The 20,276-nt window shown below is 35.1% G+C and overlaps 1 protein-coding gene across 1 annotated transcript in view; it reads left to right on the forward strand.

Moving 5' to 3' along the window:
* Window positions 1–20,276, forward strand: part of ARMC3 (armadillo repeat containing 3) — a 70,907-nt gene that overhangs the window by 13,850 nt on the left and 36,781 nt on the right. Inside the window, exons 4-10 of the mRNA XM_009469033.2 lie at window positions 789–914; window positions 2,691–2,759; window positions 3,087–3,262; window positions 4,597–4,791; window positions 5,595–5,778; window positions 11,142–11,294; window positions 11,416–11,521. Of these exons, the coding sequence (XP_009467308.1) occupies window positions 789–914; window positions 2,691–2,759; window positions 3,087–3,262; window positions 4,597–4,791; window positions 5,595–5,778; window positions 11,142–11,294; window positions 11,416–11,521 (1,009 nt within the window). The remainder of the gene's footprint in view (window positions 1–788; window positions 915–2,690; window positions 2,760–3,086; window positions 3,263–4,596; window positions 4,792–5,594; window positions 5,779–11,141; window positions 11,295–11,415; window positions 11,522–20,276) is intronic.

Here is a 20,276-nt window from a genome sequence, read left to right on the forward strand (position 1 = left end):
GCTAGTAAATTAAGTCCCATGCCTCAATAAAAAATAGTTCTTCTATTTTAATTGTGTTTTGGCCTGAGAATGAGCGTAGTTCTCCAGTTTCTTCTCACATTGCTCACTTGTAGCCAGAATGGACAGGCGTGGTTCATTAGAAAATGAATTATAAGGCTGTTGTGGGAACTGAGAATAGGAGTAGCTTTTGGACTTTGTTTCTTAGGTTTTGGGTGTTTTTTGAGTGAGCAGGAACAGAAGGCTGTAATCATACAAAAAGCTTCTGTTCTTTGCATGGCCAGAGCCTATTCAGCCTACAAATTGCTCCATTCTCAGGTGGCAGAAATCTCAGGTGGGATTTAATGATCGAAATCTTGGTAGTTACTTCAGTTGAAGGGTAGTGCAGATCCACAGAATGAATTAACTGTTATTTTGAGGAAAATAAAATTGGGAGGCAAAAAGAGGAAAATAAAAGGAGGTTCTTAATGATATCATTCACCTGTACTTTGCTAAATAGAAAGCTGTCCTTTGTACTACCACTGCAGTCTCCAGCAAATGAGTTGGGTGTCCAATAGACAGAAGCATCCTTTGCTTTACAAATGTGAATTAATCCTAGAGATGATTAATCCTTGATACTATGTGACACATGTTTATTTGGGGTATAACTAGACAGTCTCCCAAGGTCCTGTCCAGGCCTTTGTTCTTTGATTCTATAGTCCAATAAAAGATTGGTAGCTGTTTTACATTGTTACATTAGAACTGTGAGCTTCCTGCATTTTTACAGAACTTTTAACCTAATTACTCTTCAGGTGATGAAAACAAACTGACACTTCTTGGTCTTGGAGCAGTGGAGCATTTGTATAAACTCATCTCACATGAAGATCCAATTGTACGCAGAAATGCCATCATGGTATTTGGCATCATGGCTTCTAATAGTAAGAGTCTCCATTTTTTAGTGTTTTTCAATGTGTATGAGTGTGGTCATCAAAGCAATAGGTGGCCCATGTGAAAAAATCCTATATTAATGGCCCAGAATAAAGGAACAAATTCAGCTAGAGTGAACTCCACTGATTTTGAAAAAAAATTACAAGAGAAGTTAATTTTCCTCCAACCCTTATTTTTGTATTGACAGGGCCAAATTGCAACAGTTTACTACTGGAATTATGTCTATCAGGGAAAGCCTGACTACGTAAGATGCCCACCAATGTGGACATGACACACTCTTCTCTCTTACAAAAGTTGGAAGAAAAGGATGAAGTAGTATTTATCATCTACAGAAAATGCTATGGTTAGATATCAGTTGTTACTTGAGGCACTAGTGTAACTACAGTGATAAGGGAGAAAATGTGTTAAATAAGTAGCTAACTCAAGTATTGATGGCAAAAAAGGACCTGAACTATCAAGCATTGACATGCATTTTTACTCAGCTTCTTTGGCTGTAAATGTTTTGTTATCTGTATCTGAGCTAGTGAAATTCAAGCAGTCTTGAGTATCTCTCAGAGACGTTGCATTCACGGCAAGGTAGTGTATCTGCTGTAGCCATACCATTATTAAATGATGTAACCACAGCACATGCAGATTTTCTTGTACCTTTTTATAAGGTGAGAATGAATGTATTACATCCGTGCTGGGTGGCTGAGTGCCAAATGGTCAAGCTGCCGTGAGTGGTATGTAGACATACCTGAAGATGAAAGAGTAAGTGATGTAAGGTTGAGTTTCATTGGCTGTTATTTTTACGTTGCTTTATAAACCTACATCTAATTAATATAATTAATCAGGTCTTATTTTGGTAGATGTTCTACCCAGTTGTCTTCCATGGTGATATCCTAACCACCATTTAAGTCTTTTCATCAACTGCTACCTGCTTTTCATGTTGCGTTGGACCTTATGCTCTTTACCTTACTTTCAACTCAGCGTTAGCATATAGTCATTCCCTTCAGACCTTGGCTTCCAACGCTGCTGCACAAAAGTGGATTTGAATGACTGCAGATCTTCCATTTATATTCATATCTTAATTGTTTTTTTTCTTTAGAAGTATATGCAGCTCATATCTTTTTTCTTACATTTCAATACTGTTAAGGGTTGATAGTAACAACACAGCCCTGTAAGATCACATGAAGTCTGTCCCAAAGAATGCTTTTTGGTTATTCTATCCAGTGGTTGTGGTTTTGCTAGTTTGCCATTGACAACAATAAAAATGCATTCTGAAAGTCTTTACTGTGATTTTAATAAGACCTATATAATTCATGTTTTCAATTTGCAATGTGGGCTGTGTTAGCATAAAATTAGAAAGTGATGGCTTGAAAATTAAATAAAGGATTTATTTAAATAAAGGATTGCTTTTAGTTTGCTAATTTTAACCACAAATAAGTTTAACTATTGGGGTATGACTTCTTTCCCAGCTAAAACTGTGAAATATTTAATCAGAACCTGCTAGATGCAAGTATTTTGAATAAAGTTTCAATGAAGTATTGAGGAACTTCGTATATATCAAATGTCAAAGAATATCGTCTGGTACTTGAAAATCTCCTGTATGTTTTCTGGGCCTGTTACAATCTTGGTATAATTTCAGTTGTGTGTGATTCTCAGTCAGATCTTTTTGTCACTCAGGGAGTAACCATAAGTACATTTCCCTTGGAGCAGAATATGTTTCTTTACTCAGCCAAGACTGCCAAATGAAAGACTTCATATTTGTATTTATTTCATTGTAGATGATGTCAAGAAGTTACTGAGGGAACTGGATGTCACAAATTCACTTATATCACAGCTGGCGCCAGAAGGTAGCTTGCAGTATTCATTCCTTGTGCAAAAATACGCTCAGAAATAATTTATGATTGCCATTTGATCAGACAATTTAATAAAATCTTCCTTGTAACTTATGATTTGTCATACTACATGTTAAATAGGTAATTGCTTTTATAAGAGTAGCTCTGTTACTCACTGAGTAGTGTTTTATGTTGTACAGATGGAGCAACATGTTTATGGAGATATCAGGTATGATTAACGGCTATTGTTTATTGGCTTCAAATAATATTTTAAACCACTGGATTAATGAACATATACTGTGCTGAATAAAACTTGATCAAAATATTTTTTTTTTCCCATAGAAGATGTAGTTATCCATGAATTTACTACTCTGTGTCTAGCACATATGGCAGTTGAATATACTACTAAAGTACAAATATTTGAGCAAGGTGGATTAGAACCACTTATCAGACTACTAGGTAGCCCTGATCCTGATGTTAAGAAGAATTCAGTTGAATGTATCTACCTCCTTGTGCAGGTAAAGTTTCTTGTTGTTGTTGTTTTAAATTACAGAGGCAGATAAACACTCTCCCCTGACACCCGTCATCTTCTGTGCAGTTAATAATTTTAAAATATTTGGTTCCTTTACTCTCCAGTGTTCATCAATGTATTAGAAAACATTACACCTGAGTCCTTCATTGTTGCATTAGTTATGAATATAGCTGATTTAACTCTAATTCTGTTGAACTTAATGCAATTATCCATGCTGTACAGCAATGCAAGTGAGATCAGAATCAGATTCAAATATTTTTAATTAAATACGAATTTGTTTTCTTAGTTGGAAAATGTTAATCTCGGTAATGAGAGTTATAACCTGTCTATCCAAAAGATTGGAATAATCCAGTAAATTAAAGAACTAGCAATTGCATTGTGCCTTGTTTTGGCCAGCAAGTCCATAGTCACAATTTTGAACATCTTTTTAATGATAGGTGAATGCTGTCAACAGCTACTTTCCATACGGGGAGGAATAGATTTGTTATTGGCTACTTTCACACTCGGCACTAATGTCATCCATATGCTGCTTAGCAAAAGAATGGTGCATTTGTATGGCAGTTCTCTTCCATGGCTTAAGCGAATCAATTCAATAATGAATTCAGTTTATAACTCTATCTCTTTTGGGGCATCAGAGCATGTCTATTCAGAATCGCATTTTACTCTTTCTCCTTTTTTACTATCTCGCTGTCTTTGTTGCAGGGTATATCTGGATAACTGCACCTGGTGCTTGCTTATATTGATAAGGATAATTGCATGCTGCACATGTGCAATAAGCTATTTAAAAGCAAATTGTAATTTATTTATTCTTTTTCTATTTTAATATAATCTACTACTGTCTTTTTATTAAGCTGCATATACACTGTTTAAAGTTGAAATTTTTAATTGTCATTTTATAATTACTAAAACAAAAGAAGATATAACCAGGCAACCACAGTAGAGTGCGAAAACTATTTTCCCCTCACTGAAGTAAATAAGAATGATGAAACTAAATTTAAAAAACTTTCTCAAAGAAACATGTATGTTGAAACAAACATGGCAAAACCAAGAATAAATAGGCTTCCTTAGACAGGACTAGATTCTGTAGTGTGTACTTCAGTCATGCAAAAAAAAATGGAATTTAAGGTTGCTGGGGCTTGATTATATTCAGTTTGATTCTTAGCAGAAAAGAAAGACATCTTCAGAACTGGAAGTTCTAGAATATTGACTCATTTTTGTATGTTTGAAATCAGATTTTTGGTGTTCTTTCTGTAAAGTCAGGAATTGATGTACCGTTCTATTCTCTATCACTAACATTCTTTGTTGAATATTTTACTGCAGGATTTTCAAAGCCGTGCTGCAGTTCGTGCACTGAATGTAATTCCACCCTTGCTGGAACTACTGAAATCTGAATACCCAGTTATTCAGTTGTTAGCCCTTAAAACCTTAGAAGTAATTACCAAAGACAGAGAAACCAGGATAATACTGGGAGAAAATAAAGGATTAGATTGTCTTCTGAAGATACTGGAAACCGATGTACAGTTTACTTGCCTTAAAAGTTTTTTGTTCTTGCTGCTAATGTTTGTATGACTAACGGCAAATATTATTCGTGTTATGGAAGAGTGATAAAAGAAGAAAGAGCTCTTTAGTTGGAGCTAACTATGATAGAAATAGGATAAGCTAGGATACCTAGCTTGATAAGAAAGGGAGCAAAGGGATTCACCAGAATGTTTATATTTATTTTATTGCTTTATTGCTATTAGTAATACTGTTTTGCATTTACTGTCCATTTCTCAAACTGTTGTAAATATCAGAAAAATTCACCATATAGCTTTTCATGCGATGTTTTCCCAAAATTTCTGATTATATGCTGAACTCTGGTGCTGGCTCCTAGTTCAAATACTGATCTTTTTTTCTGAATTTACTTTGATATCAATGGCCTTAAATATAATTTCCTACCTTGGAAATTTCATTGTCTATGTTATTATGAGACTCATTTTAGTACTTCTTGAGTTCAGATGTTACCATGGGAAATACAATGCATAGAGAAATTCGTGAAGTTTTTTAAATTTTAAGATGACAGGTGCTTTCTGAATACCTGCCTAGCCCACTTTGATATCAATGAGAGGCTTTCAGGTTTTTTACTGTTTTTGATAAATTGTGTTGCATTCTAAGGCACATCAAAGAATATACAAAAAATATGAGTATGAAAATATGTACTTTGCAGTATAAATAAACTGTCCAAAAGAAATTCATTACAATTACCCTACAAAGTTAAAAGCCAAAAATATTTTAATCCTGATTTGAAGGTTATTTGTTTGGGGTTTTTTCCTTATTAGGAATTCAGCGATCTACACGTGGAAGCTCTTGCTGTGTTGGGAAATTGTCTGGAAGATGTGCATACTCTGCAACTGATTCAGCAGACAGGAGGCCTTAAAAAGCTACTTTCATTTGTAGGAGTCTCTATTGTTCCTGATATTCAGAAGAATGCAGCAAAGGCAATTGCCAAAGCAGCTTATGACTGTATGTGACTTTTTAAAAATCCATGCACGTGCATTTGATTATGAAGTAAATTTTCATCCAGAATGAAGCCGTCTTATCTGGTTGAGGGTAGTACTTGTGCTGAGGAAAACACTGGCAAGAATGAATTACAGTGATGAATCTTGGCAATCAGAGCAGCAATTGGATGCTAGGCTATATATATATAGGAAAATGTTAAGATTTTGCCTCAATTTGTTTTTAAATGTAATATATTCTTGCAAAATTCCATCCTCAAAAGGGAAAACGGGAGTTCTGAGACTATGATCTTTATCTTTTGTGTAGTGATGCCAGGTAACTGCCATCTTAAACCACGTCTGCTGGCACTATTTCTCATCGGTATCAGTTAAGACTTAATCACAAGCTTACTTCCTTTTGCGTACAACTGCTCGTCTAAATGTCAGGCAATTTCAAATACAAATTCCTTTAACAGGGACATGAAAAAAAGCCTTTCAAATGGCTTGCAGATTAATATTCCCAGTGGAGTTAAATAGTTTCATTGTCATCTTTTTATAATTATTCATCCTATAGTTCTTTTTCATATGCTTTTCTTTAATTCACCAAGGAATTCTGAATTAGGCAGAACACGCTCATCACTTTTGCCCACAAGGATGCTCTTCAAATAAATCTACATTTGAAATTCCTTCCATACATTGGTTTCTGAGTTGCAACATATGCCTAGTAGTGCTATATAACAAAATGCAATGTAAAAAATAACATGCTTCTGTCTATAGAAGATTTCAATTCTGTCAAGGGATTTTGATGACAGTAGAGCTTAAATATTTCATTCATATTTCTATCGTCTCGTGGTTGAATCATGGCTTTAATTTATGTGTATTTTACAAATACATTATCTAATTTAATACATGGCTAAAATTAATCTCTCTACAGTATTTCAGACCTCCTTTCTTCTCTCCCCATCTTATCTTTCCAATTCTTTTCTCACTTCCCTTAGTTTGACATCCTGAATATTTGTAATTATTTGGATTGCAAATGATACATGAAAAGAGTAGAATCTACCTTTCCTAGTTTTCTGTGGGTTTCTGTATGTTTTTATCATAATCTGTTGGAAGCTTTGCAAGTCACTGAAAATTATTTTCATTAATGTTTAGGTATCAAAGATAGGAAGGCACTTTCTTATGCCAGTATTTTCCTTGTATATTTTCCTGTATTGTTATTTTATTATGCTACTTAGGACTGTCAGTATCATTTTTATAGTCCTGTGACAGGCTTGTAAGTAGTATGCTAAGCAGATTTATATTTGCTCCTACTACTTTCTACTGCGTCTTACTCCTTTTTTATATTTATTTTCAAATAAGCATAGCCTTCTTTTCCTCTTTCACACCTTTTTCAGTTTTTGTGGCCTAATATTTTAGCAGCTGTTAGTAGAAGCATGTCTGAACACAACATTTTTAAAACACAGTGGCAAGAGCTACACAAAATATATTACAGTACTGCCTATGATCTTATATCATGGGATGTTACCGTCAGTGAAGATGCATCTTCTTGTCATACTTCTTTACAAATGGCGTCAATGTGGTTTCATTATAAAGGTTTGCTCTCTTCTTCAGCCTATGACAGCTGGTATGGATGCAGCAAGCTGGGAAAATAGATCAAAAGAAGATTTAAAATATTTGCTTTCAAGCTTTAGAATTTTGGTGACAACCAGTTAGACAAAGGGCAACATGTTGTACTGGTGCAGTGGAAAACACAGGCCAGTAAACTTGCTGCTCAACATGGCCCCCAGAGGTATTGATTTTAGATTTTATTTCAGATACATAGAGCTACTGGTCTAAAGTCAGCCTTCCAATGGAAAGAAAAGTGACATTGGGGCCATTATAAAAAATAGTCCAAGCACAAAAAGAAAACAGAAATTTTTGCAGTTCTTGTTTGTTTGTTTGGATCCTGGTTGTAAATATACTAAACAGCCTATCCAAACTGCAACACTAATATACAGTAATATACAGTATATATACAGTAATGTACTAATATACAGTATACTGTACTAATACTTGCCTTGATGTAAATCCAATATAATACAACACAGCTCTAAGTTCTTTTATGACTTTTTCATTAAACTTGCAATAGCCATACAGTAGCCCACATTCTTCAGGTTTAATAATCGTGGTTGCGTTTTACGAACATTTCCTGCATACTTGAGAAAAGAAACTACAGCTTTTCATTGAAATGAAAAACTTACTTCTGCTATTATAGAACATGTATCTATCTGTTTTTTAATCCTGGCAGCTGAGTATACAGCAGTGTCTGGTTTTGAAATTATTATTGTTGGCAGATGGAATTTAGTTTTGTTTTTTTCCTGGTAGATGTGATCATAGCAAACAGTTTTGGCTTATGCCCCTTTCAGCTCTCTGGAAAGGGACTCCTGTACCTTTTCGTTGTTGTTGTTATAACGCAGATTTATCACTTAAGAGCTATTCTCAATCTCAGAATAAATTACATGGTACAAACACTATATTCAATTTTAAATAGCATCTTTAGGATGCTGCTCTGTTTAAGCAAATTAAAATCGATCATGTTTCTATACATAATCATTATCCTTTTGCCCCTGAAAATTTGTCTTGTTCTGTGGCATAATTTTGAACTTAATGTATTAATTTATCAATAGTTTTATTTTGTATGCTCAGAATTACAGTGTTGAATTTTACTGTGATTCCCTCCTTGCCCAGAAAATAATGCAGTCATTTCAGAACGCAAAATATAATTTAATGCTCTGAATTATTGAATATCTGTGAGTGAATTATCTGGACTGTTGATTAAGGAGGGCCTGACTTTCCCCTGACAATGCCAGACACACCAGCAACAACAATATGCTGTGGAGTGTGTATGGAGAAAGTGATGATCATGCTCACCTGAATTTGGCCTCACTCTGCCAAACTTCTTGTTTGAAGCTCTCCCCGTTCTTTACATGTATTTAAATGCAAACCTTTTCTAAAGGGAGCATACTAAACATCCTCTGTAGCCTGATTAACCTATGCTTTTTCATAATACAGGGTTTTATTTATGTGAGTTATCTCAACTCAAGATCAGTGAGAGGTCATGATATCATTTAACATTAACTTTTTTTCATTTGAAATTGGTATAAATAATTCCATAAGGTGATGACAGTGAGCTGAATAGGTAATCAGTAAAACTGTGACCATGATTTTGGGGTAAGAAGGGGAAATAGGAAAATATATTGGAAAACAAAGATTGGCTGATGATGGGGTCAATAAATGAAAAACTGGGCAGAAGTGTTAGTACTCCAGACTCTTTTAGTTGGATGTGCCTGAGTGTTTTACTTCATGTTAAATCAATGTATTCAAATTATTTAGGGGTCGAGAACTTTATCACTGTAAATATGGTGTTGGCACTGACATGAAAAGTGCTTAAGTACAAAGGATGCTTTTCAATTGTACATTCTTTTCTATAGGAAAAGCTGAAGGAAACAACTCATACAAACAGAGAGGATCAGCAGAAAATAATCATCCCTTAAATAGAATTGGCACCTGCATCTTAAAATATTAATAATTTTCATCTATGTGTCTAGCTAGCTGAATATAGGTGCATACTGTTTACAGTAAATTCAAATCCAAAATCTGTTTTCCACATTACTGAAAAAGTCTTTATCGTGTTTAAAATATTTTAAGTCACAATTTTCACTCATTCAAATTATTATTATTATTATTATTATTATTATTATTATTATTATTTATTTCCCATAGGCATAAATTATCTTTAAAACTAAACGCTTACCCATCATCACAACTGCCTTTAAAAGCAAGAATAATTTTTAAGAAAATCTGTATAGTAATAAGGAACTTGCTGTACAAGAATCAAATCACCAAATCACCAAATCACTGAGGCATGAAGAACCTCTAGAGATCATTGTTAGGGATTATGGACTACTCTGGCAAGCAACAGGCCAGCGGCATACTTGATTACTTGTAAAAACGGTCTGTAATCCCAATTAAGGCCTTCTCTTGAGAGCTGGCTGATATGCATCAAGGTTGTGGCCAAGGTTCTGCTGATGCTTAAAATCCTCCCTGTTTTATTTGTTGCATCTTTTGCTTTGTGATTTCAATTGTGTATCTCTGATGCTAAAAATATTTAAAATTGAGCTAGAAAGGAGAAAATGGGTAGCCGTCTCATGTATGTGCATTGAGTCATTTCTGCCATAACTAGATTTTCAATCAAACTTTCTTTTCATTGGCTTTGTGGACTTCTATTTGTTTACATTTATTCACTACAGATTCAGTTTTATTTAAAAGAATACTTCCCATATTTTTCTTTCCTTTTTAAATTTTTATTCGTAAGACAACAGTCCAAGTAAGGGAATGATCCTTCAAAGCATTAGTAAGCACTGGTAAAATTTCCAAATGTGTTGAAGTCCTACTGACTTCTCAGTTCCTGAATTTCTTTGATATGTTCAAAAATTTTACCATGTAGATATAACTTCAAGCATGCAATTAATCCGCTTTAAATTATGCATATGGTTAAATCTTTATTGACCTTCATAACTGTAGAGCTTCTATGCTGTCCAGTGCCTTTCTGGCTGAGAAAGTTTCACTCGGGGCTTTTCCTAACAAACACCTGCACTTCTGATCTCATCCATTTCGGGATGAGTTTATTAGTATAATTGTCAGATGTCTGTAGGTAATTTGTAGATGATCTATGTTGTTACTTGTATAGAGGTCTTATCTAGATCTATGTCCTTCCTTAGCTGCTGCACATCATTGCAGTGTAGGTCAGCAGTGAACCCTGTGTTACCAGGCTGAAATATGAAATTGAAATTCTCTGCAAAGTGTGCGCTAATGAAGAACTGCAAGCTGTGCAGAATTTAAAATTCAATTTTTAACACCTCTTGCCTTTTTTTGGCTATTGTAGTATGTTAACTGGTACTCCACCAAGTTCAATTGTACATTTACTAGTGTGTTTTTCAATTTTATGCATTTGGACTTTGTTAGCATAAACCAAAGTGAGCATGATCCTGAGTAAGTATGATCTGTTGAATTGGAAAAGCTGTTTTCATCAAGCCTGTATGCGTTCTGCCATTTTAAGTCTTGTAGAGAACAAACTTTGCATTCTGTTGGGCTATGTATGTTTAAACCTGTATTTAATAGTCACCTTTGGGGCTTGACTAGGAGTTTAGTGAAGTCTAATGGGTTTTGGATGGGGTCCTTTGTGCACATTTCTTTATTGCTGGTGCCTCTGTTACCAAAATATTTCCATTTCCCTGGTATCAAAAGCAAGTGTTATGTTGGAAATAACTATATGAAATCAAATTTGTGTCCTTTCACTGATTTGGAAAACGAATGCAGATTAATGCTATTGTTCTTTTTTGTTTAAAGCTGAAAACAGAAAAATCTTAAATGAGGAAGAGGTTGAGAAGTGTCTTATAAACCTTTTGGAAACTGATAATGATGGAGTTAAAGTTGCCGCTTCCCAAGCAATTTCTGCCATGTGTGAGAATTTAGCTAGCAAACGTGCATTTGGACTCCAGGGTAAGTAAGGTGGGAAGGGATGAACTGAGAATCTGCTTTTCCTTTTACAAGGAACATAGTATAATTTTTCAGATTGCCACAGTTATTTAAAGGTTCATGTATACAATTATTTCTTTCAAAGGGATTCCCCAGCTAGTACAGTTGCTAAGCAGTTACAATGAAGAGGTAAAAGAAGCTGCAGTGACAGCATTAGCTAATTTGACAGCAGCCAGTCCTAGTAATGCAAGGTGAGTCTGCAATAATTAAATTATTATTTAAAACACTAATCTGAACACAAGTGGTAATATTTTGATTTTTAAAGAATGCTTCATCTTGTCCTTATCCTACAAGGCAGGTCTGTTTGAATTTGACTGTAAGGCACTTTTGGGTGCTTATGAGTCATCTGGAATAGGTTGGTTCTCATCAGTGTTACAAGAGTTACACTATCTCTACTAATGTTTGCTTTATCATGGAAAGGTATGAGCAGATGTAATGAAAGCAGAGATATAAATCATGTTTTGAAGAGAACATATGAAGAAAATATGCCTTGTAATCTAAGACATTCAATGTGGGGTATTTTTTGAAAATTCAAAATCGGTAAGGTATCCTTTAAAATTTGATGGTTCATGCAACTTTTTTGACTGATTTAAACCCAGTCTTTGAGGGAGATAGCACTCAGATATTCTGAATATTGTCATTGTCTCTCTCCTTTTTTTTTTTTTTAATTGTTTCCCAAGTAACAGAGAATGCTCATAGTGCATTCTCTAAAAGAAAAGAAGTGTAACTTCAGTATCCAAAATAACTAACAAAGGATGGTTAGCTGACTATAAGTTCCAAAATAATTGTATCAACTAAATTCTAGTGTCAGTTGCAGAGTTCTGTTATCCCAACTCTATTAAAAATTCTGTTCAGGGAAAAGAAACAGAACGGTCTGACGTATATGAGCAATCACATGTAGCTAACAAACCATAAAATAAAATTCCTTAAAAGTTTCCTGGAATATACTCAAGGAAGTTGTAATCCATTCACAGGCATTCTTTGAAGTGAAAAAGTAAAATAACTCACCAAATAAATTATTTGTTTCAATTTATTGATTCAGCTCTAATAGTCACCAGTATTCACTTAATGTTACCAGATGGAGCCATAATTTGACACAAGAGAATAATATTCTGTTCTCAGATTCACATAGTAGATTTTTTTGTCTGCTATTCTGCTCTCCTCATGTGCAGGACTCTTCAGCTGGTGTCAGTGGGAGTCATACAGACATAAAAAGAGCACAGTACTGGAGTCTATGGGTCAAACTTTCAGCTCTGCTACAGCTGGTTTTTGTAGCGCAGCCCTTTGAGGTTTCACATTGTGAAAAGGGAATCTCTGGAGACTTTTGAGTTGGTATGGCAGCTTATGCCAACTCATTCAGGTTTTTTTGCCAAGGAGATAGTCAGGACATTGTTTAGCTCAACTGCTAGAACAATTCTCCGAGACCTCAGGCAGGGAAATAGCTGTCTCTGTTTCTCTGCATTATAATGGAGTCCGTATTTGTTTCTTGCTGGGCAGAGTCAGGAAGTTGTAAAGGTGGCTTATATATACTTCTCTCTCTTTGCAATCCAGCTCCAAGTACAATATGCAAGCACCAGATAATCTAATCACAGGTCTTCTGTGAAAATCAGGAAGCAATAATTTACATTAAATATGTATATTGGATGAATGCCATGTGACTATATAATTACTTCAAAGCTTCATTTCTAAATCAAAACCATTAATAAGTCATAGAAGGGTCCAAGTGTGACTAGGATCTATAAATGAATATATAGAGCTGAACCCTCAGCTGATACAAATTGGTATAGTTCCAGCTCACTGACTATCTGGCCCATATTTATTTTACATTCACATAATAGGAAAAAAAAATAGTTTGGAGATAAATGCATTCCAGATTGACTTACCATAATCATATTTCATTCTGGAATATTTTGTGTGTGTGTCTTGTAAGCCACTGAAAATAAGTGTATATATAATGAAGATGCTGATGTACTTTTATAGTGATGTGACTTTGCTGTATAATTATGTTGACAGTATTCTGGTCCCAAATGAGACTAATGAGACTAGTGCCCTTTTATTGGTTATATATTAGATTCTTGTTATAAACCCTCCAAGAATATTAAATCATAAAGCTAGTAGTAGCAGATAGACCTTATGTGGCGAGAACAAAATGGCTACAGTAAAGGGGAAGACTGTTTACTTGAAATGTTTTCACTTTTTACCGGCCAGCCAAAAATTCAATCTTGTTGAACTCATATACATGTGTTCTGCCATATTTCATGTCATGAGCATTTTTGCAGGTATTATATTGATTGAAGGATGTGTACCTTGCCCTTTCATTTTGTACAGTATATATTACAGAATGTAAACAGAGTACAAGACTGCTGTTTTAGCTGGAGATTTGTTGTTCTTGTTAGGAATATTTGGTCAAGAAATGTTGTCTGCTTTTCATATAATATGGAAAAAAATACAAGTTAAAACAAATTAAGGCTCCCACAATAGCTAGCTCATAAGGAGAAAGTCTTCCATTGATTAATAACACAAGAACAGCATAGGCAATGGGCAATACTACCCCCCACTAATGTATATTAACCTTGACCTTTAGGTGCTTCCCCACAGCAATGAAAGGCTAGTTCTATACCCCTACCCAATCAATCCTTTGTTACTCAACTGAGACAGCTAATAAAGGTGTCAAATATGGTGGAGGTTTTGTAATTAGAACACCTGTTCACGATGAACGGGACAGAGACCAGCTTGTCATTTCATACAAGTCCCCAAACAACCACGATTTGGCAAAAATAAATAAATTAATTAATGACTCTGGCCCCCATAGTATTTTAAGCAAAGATCTAGAGCAGAAGAGAACGAGTCCCATACCAACGGTTTGAGTTTTCAGGTTTACTGGAAAACATGGATTTTCAATATGATCTCTACCAGAACACGTAAAAATTACTGTAAATAACTTTTAAAATATTTCAGCATTTAGGCTTTTGCTGCAGAGCTGTTGTTGTGTCACGCTCCAGTAGCATATAGAAAAAAGTACAGTGGTCAAATGCCTCGTTAGTTTACAGATTGACAGCCCCAGATGATGCTTTTATCAGAATTTTATAATAAAGTAATGACAGAATTTTAATGCTGCTGTATATTGATGATAAATTCTTTGTAAATTTGTTAATAATTAGGCTAAATAAAAATGAAATTGCAAAGTATAGTTAAGTTTAAAATGCCATGTGCTTATTCTAACACACGATAAAGAAATTATTTTGGGATGTTACCATGTGTATAGCTCTGAGGCCATCCTTGATATATGTGTCAGAATTTGTTTCTGTGGGTTTGCTGCTGGGAAGAAGAGAATTATGTTCAGCTGGGTGTTTGCATCCACTTCACATTTTTTAATCCAGAACACTAACTTGCTTTATTGAGAATTGTATACAGTTATTTGGACAGCATAATGCCATTTTAAAGAATCTGTGAAATCTGTCTATTTTTGATGTGTCCGAGCATCGAGAAATGTAGGCACAGTCACCTCAATAATGTACATTACGCACAAATTGAAAAATTACACCCAAACAAAGAAACAGCAGTGCCATCTATTGGACAGAAAAATAAATCATTCTGTGCTATCCAACTATCTACAGAACAAATGTTTTCCTTCAGCCTCTGCCTATTTTTTCCCATCTAAAGTATAATCAATTATTTTCGCTTTTCATGTATTTAGGATAAGCCGATTGTGTTAAATATAAATATGATATTAGTTGGAAGTAACACATAGAAATAAGATCTCAAGTGTACCAGTTAGTCAGACATTAATTTGACCAGCTCTTTTCTTCAGTATTGTCGTAGCACAAATGCCATTTCTAATAGCTGTCTTCATAAATCTGGCAACGTCTGAATTCTGGGCACCTAACGGAGTTACCACTAAAGAAAAACATATGCTCTGAAATTTAGAGCTTTGTACTGGACATGAAAACTAATTAACAGCCTCAATAATATTTGTCTTAAATTGTTTATTTTAAGTGTAAAATTTATAGCATTCAGTTAGAGTTTGGTCTGGGGGAAGAAGGAAAGGGATGTTTTTTGTTCAGCTGTACTAAGGGCTGCAGGAAATTGTGGTATACGACAGACTTATGGTCTGGCAGAATATTTCTCCTGGGGTTTATAATTAGTGTCATGTTACATATTTCGAAGTATTATATCTGGAGTCAAGATAGTAAAATGTCATCCCAAAAATTGCAGTGTCAGCAAGCTTGATGTTATTTAGTTTTCTAAATCTTGAATTCTTCACAGGAATCAGTGGACCTATTTACATTAGCAAAATTATGTCCATATAGGTAGTTACAGGCATTATCACAGCATCCAAATGTGTGCTTTCTCATATGTATCAAGGTTTTCAAGATTTGGGAGTACGTTGGGGATAGGAAGGGAGTTTGGGAACTCATTGGTTATGGGCAGTGCCCAGTGAAGAGAAAGTGAGTTGTTCCCTTGACTTCAGTGGGTGTTGCATCTATTCCAAACTGAAATTAATGTACTGATCTAATGACCCAAAATACATCCTCAGTCTATTCTGTATGGATAATGCTCACCTGTAGTGAGAGTCTCTCACCTTCTTAAATGGAGATTTTCAGTATCCGCAACAGATTTTTATTGTTTTTGAGATGGATATGGCTGTCAAGGAATACACTTGAAGAATGTCCATTTTTCTTACATTTCAAATTTTGTTATTATCATTTAGGAAGTAATGATCATTACTATTAGGTAGTAATATCACTAGGTAGTAATCTTCCCCATTAAAAAATGGGAAACTTCATAGCTTTGCTCTTTCAAGACTGTAGATGGAACCTAATTCACATAAACGGATCAATATTGAAGCGTTGGTATTATGTAAGATAATACATTTGCATGAATATATATGTTAATTTAAGAATGGGAACAAAAATTTTTAGTAGACGAGAGCTACATTTAAAAACAGAAATAGGTAATAATCCATTTTATAGGTTTTGTCTTTTTTATGGTTAATAGTTCTTCTTTATAACGTAAGTTTGTGTTTCTGAAGGAGGAAATCAACAATAGAACGCCACTAGCTGTATTGTGTAAAGGTAATATGTTTTAATACTGACCCCTAGTGACAGAATTATATTTTTGAGCTAGTGTGCTGCAAGGTAAAGAGATTTTGTTGGGTTTTGTGGTTTGTGTTGTTATTTTTTGCATTAGCGCCCATTCTGCTGAGCCCTATACAAATACAAACAGTTAACTCATGCCATGAACAGATTCCTGTTTTGACTTTTACTGTATATCCATAGTGTAAAGGGTGCTTTCTAAAGAAAAAAGACAACACGGTTGCTACTCAAGACCTCACAAACTTTTCCTTGCAAGTTACATGTTGACTTCCATTGAAAACTGGAAAATGTTTAATGCTAAATTTCTCCGTGGCAGAAAAGCTGAATCAAGGCCTAATGCTGGGATGTCATTCAGAAATGGGTTTGCACTGACTTTAACATCATGTCAGATGACTGATATGCAACCCGTGGACAGTACCCTAAATCAACCCCCACTGGCAGGTGCAAAATATTTCACTCAGCCAGCTGTAGGTTTTGTCTCTTAGCTTTGTGAAGATGTGGCTATGGAAAAGTCCCTCTATAGATTCAGACACTGTAACTGCATTTTGTTCCCAGTACAGCTCTTCTTTCACAAAAAATGTCAAGTATTTCCCTGTTTGTTTGTTTTTTTAAACTCTGTTGCCTATCAGGGGTTATATTGAAGACAGAGACCAATATAGAGCATTCATCTCTATCTAACACAAATCTCAAGTCACAGCATCCTAAAGTGCATGAGAACCTAAGTGTATTCAAAATAGTTTCAGACAGAAAACAGAACACTTCTAAATTGGGATAACGGTAACTATATAGAAGTTCTACCCCTCAGAGGTATAGCAAAATCTTTTGGGCTGTTTGTACTCACCTACCTTTAAAGCCTTGTGGTATGATCACTATTGATCTTACCTGTAGGAAGGCTGGAATTTCACTCAGAGCATGTGTGTTGTCACCTGTAACTCCCCTGTGGGATCAGGAGAGACTTTTTTCCTCCTGGATGGAGACTCCTAAGCCTGGGAAAGAAAACTGTGGTTTATACAGTGGCCCAGGTTCAATGATTTCTCTGGAGTGTGTATCCCTATAATGACATTCAGTGATACGCACTGAGATGAATTATACTTTTTATGAATTAAAAGTGGCAAGGGTTATTTTCCATTTCTAAATTAAATGCAAATTACTTAAGTATATGTTTTAATTTACTTTAGTATAGTGTGAAGTTATTTATTTTAAGTCTATAAGGGAATTGTAGGTTTATGGCTGATGACACAAACTTAATTCTGTCCTGCTGTGAATTTAACCTGTGCACTGACTGTTGCATGTTGTCTAATTGGACTGTCATACACACAAAGGGGTAAAATCAGCTTTCACATGTTACTTTAAACCTTTTGACTTGCAACCTCAGTAATTTTATCTTAACGTAGTCGTATATGTGTACTTTCTTAGAGATTTAATTTTACGAGAGAAAAATAAAAGCATAAGTTTCTACACTCTGAATCATGATAAGAGATTGAACCTTTAGCAAGTCAAAACAGATCGCTGCCATTTCAGATAAGTTCACAGTTGTCCAGCAAAGACTTACCCAGAAGTGAAAGATGGGGTCAGGTTTCACAGTCAGAGTGCTGTTTGTAGAGAGGCTGACTTGGCATAGCTTTTTTGTTCTTCCTCAGTTGGTGCTTCCAAAGATGAAGAGGAGCCACTCTCTCCTCGGTCCCTGTGTTCAGATGAGTTGTTGTGGGAACCCTGCTTTGGCTCTTTCTTTCCTTCCCTCACACCTCCATGAAGGCCGCTCTGACAACTCCTGAACATTCCCTGTTATTTGGCTTTTGTAACAATGTGGATTCCAGACTCTCAACATTTGTGCTGAGTTATTGATTTTTGCATGCACTGCTTCTGGGATCAGAAAAAAGAGAGAGGGGAATGGTGTCTTTCTCTTCTCATGAGCTTATCCTGACTGCAGCTACATGGGATCTTTAAGGGGCAAAAATGTTTTCTGTTGCTGAATTTCAAGCCTTTCTCCTAACGGTGAAGGTGTCAGAAATTCTTTATAAAGGTTGCAAATAATATTGTAATCGAAAGGATCAGATATCATGGATAGATTGTTCATTACCAATGCCCCTGTAATATTTTAAATTAGGCATACTACAGTTTTAGAACTGAGAGCTTTGTAACTCTGTCAAATGAATTCAATGACAGACATTAGAAAATCTCTATGTATCTCTAAATGAGAGTCAAGTATTACAGTCTCTGCTGACCTAGACAGTTTAAGGTTTTATTGCTTCCAGACTGTGAGGTTTATTGAGTTTGGGGTTTGTTGATGTTTTAACAAGGTACTTGTCATTAAAAAATAGGAATAGAGGGTTCAGTTCCTGAAATGAAAAATGAATATGATTTGTTGATATCATCAGTATTTTTATTGTAGCACAAAGGGGCCCCAAATTGTAGATCGGAGTCTCTTGTGCTAGATTCCCTTACTCAGAATAAAAATACTGACATTAATTTCCCTTGTATAGTGAAGAAAACGGAACTAATATTAGTCTTTAAATAAAATAAGATTGACTATATACAACAGTCGATTGCTTTTGAAAATAATTAAATCGCGAAGTGAAATTTTTGGTAAATGCAGAAGACGTTTATTGGATGTGATTATTCTGATGGCATAACAAGGCAAATGAAGAATGCTAATACGTTTAAGGGATAAAAAAGAATATATTTCCTGAGGTTTTTTGAACTTCTGGTTATGATATTCTTTCTCAGTCAGAAATTACATAATAGCTGGGTCAAAAATGCCTTGTGTGAAAAAGAAGTCATGCGATTTAAGACAGATAGAGTTGATTTTAAAAAATGTGTGTGTAATTAGATGCATAATTCTTATGCATAATTTACATGCAATTATGTATGAAAATGAGATATGCACAGGCATAAATGGCTAGCTAAGCACCTCACACACAATCACAGTAATTTTGCACTGAAATTAAACATGCAGTTGCAATACATTTGGAAAATGAAGTCCATAAGGAGTCCAATGGCCTTTGTGAGGAGGAAAAATTTGAAATTGTGTTAAATCCTCAGTCAGAAGGGGGGGAGTAAACAGCATAGATGTGAATAAAAATATAATTTAATATAAATCAGTCGATGTTCAGTTGTGGTAGAAGAAGCAAAACCAAACATACTTTACCGTTTTTATGCAGTGTCAATCTCACTAGTGTAAATTAAGCACAATCCAGAGTAAACAGTGGTGTGAAGCTGCACCGCTGCTCTTCCCCTCTATCTCCCCTCCATGGGCGGTTGCTTAGGTTAGGGGTTTGGGGGCCAGTCTCGGTGGTTTCTGTCAGCTCTTTGAACACTGATAGTTGCTTTTTCCATTCTGCTGAACCTTCTCTTCAGGAGGAAAGCTGGCTGGACCATTCCCTACGCACTAAGGAAGTAAATAATCCGTTACCTTTCTTGCCATGGCTGGGAGGCTTGGTCAGGGACCAGAGCTATTAAGCTTGATGTGATGCCAACAAAGAGGTGGTTCTTGCCCCAGAGAGCTTACAGTCCTACAAATAAAAAAAAATCCACAGAGTTTTGGTCCAGTTTTTACTGATGACTGTTTTCACAACACTCATCCAAGATCTGAGCTTTCCTGTTGCACCCCAGACAGCTAAAGCAACTAAATATTCAGTTCAGTGAAATTCATATGGATCTCCAAAATAACTGTTTAAAAAAAGTTTGTATTGTGAAACTTTCAGTAATGATTTTATTGTCAACTTTTAATTTATTTTTGCATTAAAAACAGTACAGAAAACATTTGTTTTTCTCAAACTCTCAGCATTTATTCTTTGAGTCCTGAGTGACCTTTTAGAGAATTTTCAAGAAATCTCTTAATAAGTTGTTA

The sequence above is a fragment of the Nipponia nippon genome, unplaced genomic scaffold (genome assembly GCF_047370975.1).
Source record: "Nipponia nippon isolate SJK-2023a ecotype South Korea unplaced genomic scaffold, ASM4737097v1 scaffold_1, whole genome shotgun sequence".
Lineage (NCBI taxonomy): Eukaryota > Metazoa > Chordata > Aves > Pelecaniformes > Threskiornithidae > Nipponia > Nipponia nippon.